Source organism: Stenella coeruleoalba (genome assembly GCF_951394435.1).
Source record: "Stenella coeruleoalba genome assembly, chromosome: 6".
In the NCBI taxonomy this organism is placed as follows: domain Eukaryota; kingdom Metazoa; phylum Chordata; class Mammalia; order Artiodactyla; family Delphinidae; genus Stenella; species Stenella coeruleoalba.
The window spans coordinates 98,008,767-98,021,333 of NC_137151.1; the positions used below are offsets into that span (position 1 = coordinate 98,008,767).

Sequence of the window (12,567 nt, forward strand, 5' to 3'; positions counted from 1 at the left end):
AGGCCCGCGTACCGCAAAAAAAAAAAAAAAAACAAGCTCAGAGAGAAACTGTATGATATGATTAATTTATATAAACCTTTTCCAAAAATGCCTCTCTTCACTATATGTGTACGTAGTTATGTAAGGATGTATTTGCAGCTGGCCGCATTACCCAAAAGGATTTGGGTGGTATATCCGTTGAGTAAATTGAGGCAAGTTTATAGCTATGACATGTGCTGGGTAGCCTTGCTTCATCTCTGATTCTGTTAATCCCCTAGATTACTCCACAGGTGTTTAGGCAACCAGATAAAACCCTCCGCTTCTGATGAACAAGCCAGTGGGATGTCAGGGCCTTTTTTTGTCCTTCCTATAGAAATTGGCAACACAAACACTGGAGCTATCTGGTAGTCTGTAAAAACATTTTTTTAAAGTATTCACTGAGTGTGGGCCATGTCCCTGGTATTATTCTAGGTGCTCCAACAAGCTATGTCTTATTTAGTCCTTACGGTGATTCTGTGAGATGGGTGATGATTGTCATGATGATGATGGCATTTTTTGTCTGCAAAATTTTGAGAGCTGGATTATTTTTCTCAGCTTTTCTACTTTGGAAAAAATTCTTTATGGAAGTATCGTTATTTTACATATTTTAAAGAAATGCAGGCTCGCTGTAAACAATTCAGATAATAGAAGAAAGTAAAAATTACAAATTATCCCACCATCCATATATATATTTCACCACTGTTAATATTTTAGTCTATATTCTTTTTTTTCAATTTCTTTCTTTCTTTTTGGCTGCGTTGGGTCTTCGTTGCTGCACGCAGGCTTTCTCTAGTTGTGGCGAGCGGGGCCTGCTCTTCCTTGCGGTGTGCGGGCTTCTCGTTGCGGTGGCTTCTCTTGTTGCGGAGCACGGGCTCTAGGCACACGGGCTCAGTAGTTGTGGCTCACGGGCTTAGTTGCTCCGCGGCATGTGGGATCTTCCTGGACCAGGGCTCAAACCCGTGTCCCCTGCATTGACAGGTGGATTCCTAACCACTGCGCCACCAGGGAAGTCCCTATTTTAGTCTATATGCTTTCAGACTTTTTCTGTATGTATGTGCAAGGAAATATATATACCTATATATATTTTAAAGCATACTTTTTAAAAAATCTGCTTTTTTTCAATGTAACAATATATCGTGGACATTTTTCCTTAAAAGCAAAAAAAAAAAAAAACTAGACCTATAGCACTTTTACTATAGCAGTGGAGTGTTCCATTTTATAAATATCCAAAATTCATCTACCCACCACTGCTGTTGGACATTTAGACACAATGCTGTTTATAAACAGAGCATCTTTTCACTTTTCACATGCTTTTTTTTTTTTTTTTGCGGTACGCGGGCCTCTCACTGCTGTGGCCTCTCCCGTTGCGGAGCACAGACCGGGATGCGCAGGCTCAGCAGCCATGGCTCACGGGCCCAGCCGCTCCATGGCATGTGGGATCTTCCCGGACCGGGGCACGAACCCGTGTCCCCTGTATCGACAGGCGGACTCTCAACCCCTGTGCCACCAGGGAAGCCCGTTTTCACATGCTTTTTAAAATATATACACACAAAGATGCATATACATCTTTGCACAATTGTCTGATTATTTTCCTAGGAAAAAATCCTAGCAGTGGGATTGCTTGGATCAAAGGATGTGTACATATTAACTCTTTTCACATTTTTGCCAAAATGCCTTCCAAAATGTTTGAACAGATGTACATTCCCTCTTATACTGCATCTCTGCTCACTTGCTCTGTCTCTTAGAGAAAGTCGCTTCTGCACTACGGCTCAGCTGCTTGTCCTCTGAAATGTGAAAATACAAGAAATTCCCATGAACACTCATGAGGCACGTGCTGGGACACTTTATATAGATGATGTGGGTCACTTAAATTTCAGAAAAAACCCTAGGAGAAAAATTCTAGTAGCCCTATTTTGCTCTTATTTTCCCCATTTCTGAGGCTCAGAAAGGTTGAGTGACTTGCCTGAGGGGACCCAGCTAATAAGTCTGAGCTGGGATCCAAACCCTGTTCTGTCTAATTCAGGGATGAGGGTGGGCTAGAGGGACACTGGCTCCTCCAGGCAAGCTGGGTAATGTCTGCTCCATGGATATAGGTGCTTCTCCACCGTTGTGCACCCTGGTGAAGAAGGCATCACCAATACTCAGCTGAGAGTGACTGTCCAACAGTTCTTACCTCATCGTGGAAATACAAAGGAGGGGTTTTCCAGAAGGTTTGGGGGAATTTCCTTTGAGAACAAGCTAAGTGTCTTTTCACTGTTGTTTTGAAAGTGAGGAAGCACACTTTCAAAGTCAGCACCATCTCCCACACTGAAATCACAAGACCTAAACAGATTCCCCCACCCACCCCCGCCTTTCCCAATCTGTGTCCATCTCTTCAGAGCTCCTGGGGGAAAACCCTGCCATCTCCTCTTCTCTGGACTCTAACCAGCTTCTGCGATTCTTTGGACTGTAGGATTCCAGCCCTCTGGGGTTTAAGAATGAACTAACCCTGGTCTGCTCCATATACTCCCTTCGAAGGCCTATTTATCGGGAAGTGGCTGAGCCATCTGAAACATGGCTCCCAGGGGCGGTGGTGAGGCCTCAGGCCACTCCAGCTCAAACAAGCCACTTCTGCAGACCGCCGGCTCCCACAGACCCTGTGTGTGTGGCACATCCCAGGGAGGGTAGCCTTCCCGGTCCCTCTCTTTACCCCAAAAGAAGAGATTTCCGACATGTTGTTTTAACAGGTTGATGCAAAATAAACAAACAGGGAGAGAGAGGTAGATGGATGGTTTTCAGTAAATAATGGTACAGTGGCCAGCAATTTGAGGGAGCTGGTGGGGAAGAAATGTTCCACGTCAGCAGTTGTGACAGGAGTACTCCCTGGGAGCCCAGACAAGGAGCACAGACGCCGGACAGTGAGGATTGCCAGACCACACATTGAAGCTGAAAATGTGCCTCTGTACTGATGAAATGGCACAGTAGGTGCGCCGTCCCGTGGACCTAGCCAAGGGTGTCTTTGAGGTGTCTTCCCCAACCCGGGCCAGTTTGGTTCTCTTTGAAATGAACTCAGGCCTCAGGGTGGGGAAGGCAGCCCGCTCTGCCTCTTGCTGAGGCTAATAGTTATATGCTCAGAGATGCTGGGTCCCCAGGGACTCACCCCTGCTTTTGGAAAAAGGTTTTTTAAAATTTTTATTTATTTATTTATTTTTGGCTGCATTTGGGTCTTCGTTGCTGCGCACGGGCTTTCTCTACTTGCGGGGAGCGGGGGCTAGTCTTTGTTGCGGTGCGCAGGCTTCTCATTGCGGTGGCTTCTCGTGTTGTGGAGCACGGGCTCTAGGTGCACGGGCTTCAGTAGTTGTGGCACATGGGCTCAGTAGTTGTGGCTCACAGGCCCTAGAGCTCAGGCTCAGTAGTTGTGGCTCACGGGCTTAGTTGCTCCACAGCATGTGGGATCTTCCCGGGCCAGGGCTGGAACCTGTGTCCTCTGCACTGGCAGGCGGATTCATAACCACTGTGCCACCAGGGAAGCCCCTGGAGAAAGGTTTTTATTGCCTTATCTAATGTGGTGCTGACTCCTTTTAAAAACATGTTGTTAACTAGATAGACACTGCTGTTGTGAACTTTGCAGAGTCATCTCAGGGAGGCAGGTGGCCCACGGTTGGGGAGTCTTTGTCACTAAACGTTAAAGAGAAGAGCAAATGACCCAGGAGAGAACTGAACTTGGGGAAGAGGCAGGAAAATAAACAAATCTCTCTGAAACAGCCCCCATGTGCCTGACTCGGTGCCTAGCACCTTCCTTACGTTTTTTCATTCCATCTCCATCCCAATCCCCTGAAGTGGATACTTTTATCCTCATCTTACAGATGAAGAAATTGACGCTCAAAGGGGTTAAGTAACATGCAGAGACACAGAGCTAAGAAGAAAAGACTAAGATTCAGAGAGATCATAATGGAAATAAAAATGGTGCTACGGCACAAAGAAAAAAATATTTGAGACATTTGATAGAATGACGCTACTGCTCTTATGTAAGCAAGAGACAAGGCCTTAAAGTCTAGCCATCCACTGAGGTGCTCGTTCTGTGTGGCTTTCAGAAAGCAATGCAACTTCCTATATCTATGTTTGCCAGTCTCTACAAGCAAACGTAAGTGCCCTTTGATGAATACGAAACACCTGAATGTCTAGAAGTGGATGGAGGTACCTGAGCTGGAGGGAGAAAATAGTCCTTTTCATCTCCTAAAACTGGTCTTTTCTCATATGTGCCCCTTTGTGCCATCCGTACCTAGGTATGACTTCATTGAGATTCGGGACGGGGACAGCGAATCCGCAGACCTCCTGGGAAAACACTGTGGGAACATCGCCCCACCCACCATTATCTCTTCGGGCTCGGTCCTCTACATCAAGTTCACCTCCGACTACGCCCGGCAGGGCGCAGGCTTCTCCCTCCGCTATGAGATCTTTAAGACAGGTCAGTGTGGTCATGGTGGAGAGAAGATGGGACTCCGCCCTCTGTGTCTGGCTACGGGGCGCTGTGTGCGGGAACTACGTAATAGTTATGTGCTCATAGATGGAGCCCAGTGGGTTGACACAGGTGGTAAGGGTTCTAATTTTATCCAGCCTAAGTAAGTTGATGGAGGGAAGAGAGGTTCAAGGTGAACCTGGAGACAGCCTGAGATGAAAAGCCAGTTTAAGTTACCAGCCAGTTTAAGAGGGCGAGCTGCCAGGTTAGTGCTTGGGTGCAGCATGTTGGGCAGATAAACATTGTTTGTGGCAACGAAAGAATAGGAGAACCTGTTACATAGAAAAACACTTTTGGAAAGAATTTGATTTTCGTGTGTCTTTTTTAAAAAATCACAATAATCTTCATGGTAAAAACAAAACTTGGTTAAACGTCCTCCTAATTACTTCATGATTTAACACAGCCTTTCTTTGGAATTACATGGGACGGAAGGACATCATCTTTTCAGTGTTAGGAGTCTCTAAAAATCTTACTATGACCCACCACCACCACTACCACCAACAAAGTCACACAGTTGCTTTTACACCCAAATATGGCTCCTAGGAATTCCTGCTGCTGTTCCACTGCATCACGTCTACCCATTGAACCCACACTTCCTAAATGCCGACGAAGCCAACACCCTGATAAAGATAGCAGAAAGAGAGGAGAAGCACATTGCCTTTCTTTTAAGTTGACCACTTGCTTTCCATTAGGTCCCCCTTAGATTACTTTAGATCCTGAGAATATGGGCCAATGCTTAATATCCATAACTGGGTAGAGACAACTTTGATTCACAAGTCGCTGGTTCAGCATCTCCATGGAAGCACTCCAAGCAGCGTGCCCTTCCCTCCCATGTGTGAGCTCATTATCTTGAGGCTAAGTGAAGTTTATCCTCCAGTTCCCTTCACCCCTGCCCATCCCCCCACCTCAGGGGCTCCCACCCCATCTACGACTGTGTTTCCCTCGCCAGCAGCCCAAGTTTTACAACTCATGGACAGAGTCTGCTGAAAGGGGAGGCTGTCAGCCTTGTCATCAAGGGGCCCAAGTCCGGCGCCTGTTGAGTTCAGTGTGAGGGGAACTATTCATATATATTTTCTTTTTCGCCAAACAATTCTTGAAAGGAAGTGGTAGCTGCTGAAAGCACTTTTTATATCCACTCTGTCTAAATATTTGCCAGATTTGTCTGCCTGAGAACAAGATCGTAGAATCCAGTGAAAGGTTGGAGCCAGAGTGGGAGCCGGGAGCGTCCCAGGGCACGAGTCCCAGGAAAGACCGTCTGCCCCGGGTCGTCATGCAGCTGACTACATGAGGTCACAGGGACTGACAGTCTGTGTGTCCAGTGGCTCGGGCTGGTGTGAGGCACCCAAATCGCCTCATCCACATTCCCCTGAGTCCTGTGTGAGATTCAGATCAGTCAGTGCCACTGGCACTGATGGACCCCTCATTATGCCATCCTCTGCTGGGGACTAGTGGGGAGAGAGAAGAGAGAAGGAAGGAAACGGGGCGTTTGCCCTCTTCTGATTGGGGAGACAGTGTGTAAACCCACAGCACAGCACAGATGCACAGTCTATGTTATTGGATGAATGTGTAAATTGATAGGTAACTTGCAAGGTAAACTATTGTTACAATATGAGGCAGAGTGAATAACTGTGAAGGTATGATTGACATGCTGTGGATGTGAAAATGAGGGAGCTGCTGAGTGGCTTGCCGGTAGGTTACCTGGGAAGTCCATTAGGTAGCTAGGTCCCCAGTGCTGAAGCTGCCGTTCGGCTCCACTGTGCTGACCACGAAAGGAAAACAGCTCCAAGCAAGGGCATCCAGGGAGCTAGCCGCCGGAAGTCAGAACAAGGGTGCGGAGGACCATTCCAGCTCATCTCTGTTTCATGTTTCCCAACTTAGTATTTCACAAAGGATGGTGCCACATCCTCCAGAAATCGACACAAAAACGTGAATGTTAGCTCTATCCATCACGCAAATGTGAAGAGTCGATCTTAAAAGCCAAAACACACAGAAGGTATCATAACTCAGCATTGCTCTTTTGAGGACAGGCTGACATAGGATTTTGAATGAGGCAGCAAGCCTAGAAACAAAGGAGCCAGCCAAGGAAGGTGGCTTGGGCATGGAGAAGTGGGGCAGTCTACTTTAAGGCCTGGGATTGCCTACAGAAGGAAGAAAAAGATTACTGCAGCAGCGGGAGGTAACAGACCGCCGACAACAGCCATTCTTCTGGGGAATGTAAGAAAGAGGTGAGAGCCCAGTGGCCTCGGCGCTGTTCACACATGCCATCATGCCCATTGGAAAGAACAGCTCTCAGCCTGAAAGTCAACCCTCGTAAAGCACGTGTATGTGCAGGGGGCGGGGTGTGCCAAGTTCAAAACTGAGAAGTTTAGGAAGATGAGTATTCTTCCAGGTGCCACGTCCCACACCCAGATCTCCACTGTTGGAGCCCTGAGAGAAAACACGCCAAGTTATGTCATCCACAGAACATGAAAGAAACGCATGAACATCCTGAAGAAATCTAAACAGCACACAGTTGTGTTTGCTAGTCAGATTCATAAAGAGAGAGAAGGGGGAACTGTAAACAGATACACAACTGTACAGAGGACTCTGGAAGCCTTGGACAGCACATCGCCCAGGCGGGGCTCTGCTGCAGAGTTATACTGACAGAAATAAACTCACAATTCAGTACAGATGGGGGTGAGTGGCTGGAGAGGGAGGTTCGTGTCTGCCCTGAATGAAGTGGTTTATGAAAGAGTCTGCGTATGACCAGACGGTCCACATAGAAAAGGGTAAACCAAACAACTCGCTGACTTAAGTGATCCCAAGTCACAAATCATAAGCAGAACAGAGAAAGGAATTTTAAAATAACTTAAAAAGTAACATTGAAACTGAATCACTGGAAAATGTGGGGGGTTTTGTGTGTTTGTTTCCTGTCTTCTGACCAAAGTTCAAGATCAAGTTTTCTTTTGTGGTGCCCAGTGACATTTTGGAAACTGAAATCTCGGGTTCTTCACAGACAGAGAAAACCTGGGGTGCCCCCTACTCCCACTTCCTAAATTGAAGAACTGGATTTACCCTTGTGGTCAGCCTCAACTCATCTTTGGATAAATCCACCATGTTTTCAATAGCCTTATGTGTGCAGATTCTCCTTCTGCTTGCAGAGTTATCATACAATTTACAGTGAAAAACCACGGAGTGGGCATTTTTCATACCAGAGTCCTTTGGTATGAAATCATTCACTGCAGCCAAAATCCCCCAGCTTCTATGGACAATTTTAGCATTGCATAAACTTGAGTATTTATTGACTGAGCTATTTTTTTAACCTTTAATCCTTTTAACACATTGCAGAAAAGCCTCTTGGATTAGGTAGATAACTGCAAGACTCAACCCTTGTCCCAGGGATGGTCACCCTTTCCTGAGATCTCTTCTCCACATTTGATATTCAGCTGCCTGCCTTCTGACACTGACCATAGTCCAAACAGCAAGATGGTGCAATTATAGATGGATGCACGATTGTAATGGACAGGCTTGACTTTTCTGCATGAAAAGGATAAAACTGTTTTTCTACTTCATTCAAAATAAGCCACAGGATACACCCGTGTATAGCCATATGTCAGAAGATAGATACACACTTTTTTTTTTCTTTTTGCCTTAAGGACGTCAGATTGAAAAAAGTCTCTCCAGTCCATTACAGGACCACAGAACCTTGGAAACTGTGGGTACTTTAGAATCTCACATTCTCCAGGCCTCTCTTGGGCTTTCTAAGTGTCTTTGCGGAAGCGCCTGTCCCCCATGGATGACAAGGACTAAAGAAAGATTCCACTATAAATTCCCCACTCCGGGGGGTGAGGGTGGGGGGTGATTCCCCTTGCCTTGGAAAGGAATGACAATAGGGCAAACGCTAGGAGGGAGTGTCAGGATGCCTTTTCTAGAAGCAACTTGTGAATAGGGTTAATTTCCTCTGGCAAAGTGGCCGGGCAGCCATAAATGCTAACCTTTTCAAAATCCCTCTCAGCCACCTGAAGACCTGCCAGCTGGCTTGGCTTTGCTAAACTGCCTCATCCTGGACCATGGAGGAGGCTTTCAGAAGCTGGGGTTCTGATAGTAAAAACAAACTGGGGGAGAGGTCATCTCATCTCCTGCCTCCAGGCCTGGCTGCCCACTGGGCCACCTGGCCTCAGAATGATGGAACGCAGAGCCTCTGGGATGCAGCATTAGAGAACCTCTGAAGAAGAATCCTGAAAAGGATTCTTAGCTCTCGCCCCAGGTGTCCCAGGTTCCCACCCTGCCAAGGCTCTGCTGGCTGGAAGGGCGGAGGTGATGGAAGGGTGAGCAGGGATATTGGAACTTCCTGTCTGATGCTAAAAAAAAGTTTCCATCCCCTCCCCCACTTATTTGCATGGCACCTTTTCCAAGTCAGACATTTGCCACTTTCCAGAAAGCCATCATCAATAAAGAGACCCGTCCAGGGGCTGCTGCGGGAGCCACGGATAAAGACATTGCTGCGGGCTAAGATCACTGTATTGACATCACGCAGTTATATTTCAGTGGGATCCCCAGAGGACACTTCCTGCCAGTAAACACCTAGTTTATCTAGTATTTCTGTGTTTTTTCTTCGTGCTTAGCGTGCCTATTATTCCGCTCATAAATCCTGCTCCCTTTTTCAATTTTAAAATCAGAACGTAGCGAGATCAATGCTAATTGGGCAGCGTTTACATTCATCGCGATAACTTGCAAAACTTCTGGCTCCGTGCAGTTCCCTGGGCCCGTGGTCTGGGCTGCAGTGTCCTGGGACCGTCCCAGGCGACCCTGGCAAATATGGTGGCTGGGTTACAGCACACGAGGGCCCTTTTAATGTGACTCCACCTTGAGGCATTAGGGGAGACAGTGGCTGTAATCCTTTTACGAGCTCCCTCCCGCTGCGGTCCAAGCCTGCACCAGGATGCGAACGTGCGCAGCGTTTAATAAGACGCCTCCGTGAGCCCCGAGAAAGCAGACACAAGAGCTTAGGAGAGAAAAACGGCCGTCCCCACCACAGAAGAACCAGAAGCCTTCCAAATGTCAATGCACTGCCACATTTTTTCCAAACTTGCTGCTGGAGCGGCCTTTAACATCCCCAAACCCTGCTGTGATCCACCAGCTACAAACCTCAATTGTTAATTGTCTGGCCGCTACAGAGCCGCTAGTTTTAATATAGTCATGACATGAATGAGACCCGAGCTCCCCTTTGCCCCTCCCCTGAGGCACCTTGGATCTTGGAGGGAGTTGGGGGCACCAAGTTGGCTCTGGTACAATGGGGGCCAGTGTTGAGGTCAGCAATAAATAAGGGGTAACATTGTTTTCCCTGCTGGCAATCAGCAAGCCTTCCTTGAGGATTGAAATAACTTACATTTCTGGAGCAAGCAGCTGAGTAATTGAGAAAGAAGACTCTGTTCCTCTTTTCAAGAGAATCCATCTCTCTCTCTCCCTCCCTGTATCTCACACACACTTCTTTCTACACCACCCCCCTCCCAAATCCTCCACTGCTGCTGTTACTCTAATATGCAGAGCAAGCCTGCTCTACTCCCTAATTTCTCTCCTAAAGATGGTCTAGGCTTTATGGCTTGAAACGTTGATGTGAAAAGTATGTTGCTTCAAGGGCCACTCCAGTGGAAACAAAAACTTTGTGAGGAGGGAGATTTGGGCCCAAACATTTAAATAACCCACGTGACAGAGGCCACAGAGAAAGGCATCCTCTTCCACTCTCTTAACGCTATCGTTCTCATTTACATACAGGCTCCGAAGATTGTTCAAAGAACTTCACCAGCCCCAACGGGACCATCGAGTCCCCCGGGTTTCCCGAGAAGTACCCACACAACTTGGACTGCACCTTCACCATCCTGGCCAAACCCAAGATGGAGATCATCCTGCAGTTCCTGACCTTTGACCTGGAGCACGACCCTTTGCAGGTGGGAGAGGGAGACTGCAAATACGATTGGCTGGACATCTGGGATGGCATCCCCCATGGTGAGTGATGGCGCCGTCACCAGGCATTTCTCAGTGGCTTCGCCTTTGCCTGCTAATTGCTTTAGGAGCAATAAAAAAAAGAGAGAGAGAACAAAGACTTTAAAGTTCCTCAGGGTTTATCTATGACCCATGATGACTTTCTCTTCTTATCCTTCGCCAAGGATGACTTCAGAGACATTGTAGAAAGACAGTTTTCTCTCTTGGAGATATTTCTTTGGAGAAGGATAGGAGGAGACTGAGTAGATACTTGGATGAGGATGAGAAAACCTATAGGTAATGTTCTTTTCTGCTCCGAGTCATCAGGCTTGCCATAGAGAGTGACTCAGTGACCACCCTCTATGCCCAAATAGGACTCTAGAGCCAGACTGACTAAGTTTGAATCCTGGCTCTGATATTAGCAGCTCTGCAACCTTGGGCAAGTTCCTTAACCTCTCTGTGTCTTATCTGTATAAATAAGCTGCTATTATCATCACTGTAATTACTGTCATTTTATTATCATTTATATAGTCATAGATGCATAAAAGGTGCATCCCCCAAGGCCAAGAGGAACCTGTACTTCTCAGGTGGAGACCAGCATAAGTCTGGGGTATATTTGGGATCAGCAAGGAAACCAATCTTTCACTTTCGTAGTCTTTCTAAGTATTTTGCACTGTAAGGAAGACTTGATGGCTAAGCAATTTCATTTCCTGAGAAAATCATAAGATTTAGTCAGGAAACTTGGGTTGGAGTCCCAGCTCTGCTATTCCCTAGCTGTATGAACAAAGAAAAGTCACGTGCCCTCTCCAAACCTCAATTTCTTCTTCTGTAGAACAGGCATTATAATGATACCTTTCCAGTCCATCTCCCAGGGCTGTGAAAACAGAATGAGGCCAGGTCAGTGAAAATACTTTCTAATGTGCAGGAAAAACATTAGCCATTGCTCTTAAAACAAATCTCTGGTTGCTCTTTTATGCCAAGGCATCCAAAGTGGTGCTCCATTGAATGACTTGTGATTGTGGGAAGGGAGAATGTATGGCCAATGGGGTTTGGCATGTCCATTTCTGTGACCTCTCTTTGTCCTGCATGTCCAGTCGGACCCCTGATTGGCAAGTACTGTGGGACCAAAACACCTTCTGAACTCCGTTCGGCCACTGGGATCCTCTCTCTGACCTTTCACACGGACATGGCAGTGGCCAAGGATGGCTTCTCTGCACGTTACTACCTGGTTCACCAAGAGCCGCTAGAGAGTGAGTTGGGAACCTCTGTCCTGTCCTCCTATCAGGGCTGTGAGGGTGTGTGGGGAAGAGAGGCTGACCTGCAAGAGAAGGAGATGGGAATTCTCCAGAATTTGCAGTGACATCTGAGCTCAGGGGATGGGAGCTGTGTCCTCTTGCTAGGCAGAGATTAATGAAAATAGGATAAATGTCAATCTGGCTACTCATTTCTTTAAAGAAAAGGTATGGGGACTTCCCTGGTGGCGCAGTGGTTGAGAGTCCGCCTGCTGATGCAGGGGACGTGGGTTCATGCCCCGGTCCGGGAGGATCCCACGTGCCGCAGAGCGGCTGGGCCCGTGAGCCATGGCCGCTGGGCCTGCGCGTCTGGAGCCTGTGCTCCGCAACGGGAGAGACCACAGCAGTGGGGGGCCCGCATACCGAAGAAAAAAAAAAGAAAAGAAAAAGTATGTATACCAAGAATCAGTTATTCCCGTGGAATGTCGCAGGACCATCTCAAGGTTCAGAATGAAAGGGAGGTTAGTTAGGATATTTATATCGAGTCCCCTCCTGTGCTAACATTTTTTGAGTCTGGGGCCATTTTCTTCCCTCTTCAAGCCTCAGTGACCATTGTCAAAAAACTGGGCAATTTTCAACCTCTCTCTATATACGTATGTTTTGACATTAAACATCTCTCGCCCTGGCTAGAGTTTCTCTCACTAGGCTGGTACACTGCTTGGACTTTCAGTTCATTCTTCTAATAAACACAGTTTTTTGAGCTTCTACTATGTGCAAACAGAGAAAGTATAACCCTGACCCCAGTGGTCATGGAACCTGCTGTCTTTGAACCCAGACCATCACTCTCTTGCCCTGAGC

At 47.1% G+C, this 12,567-nt stretch overlaps 1 protein-coding gene across 3 annotated transcripts in view; it reads left to right on the forward strand.

The window, feature by feature from the left end:
* Positions 1-12,567, forward strand: part of NRP2 (neuropilin 2) — a 115,451-nt gene that overhangs the window by 30,537 nt on the left and 72,347 nt on the right. For all 3 annotated transcript variants that reach the window (XM_079924499.1, XM_079924500.1, XM_079924501.1), the window contains exons 3-5: positions 4,284-4,465; positions 10,271-10,501; positions 11,572-11,727. In XM_079924499.1, the coding sequence (XP_079780625.1) occupies positions 4,284-4,465; positions 10,271-10,501; positions 11,572-11,727 (569 nt within the window). The remainder of the gene's footprint in view (positions 1-4,283; positions 4,466-10,270; positions 10,502-11,571; positions 11,728-12,567) is intronic.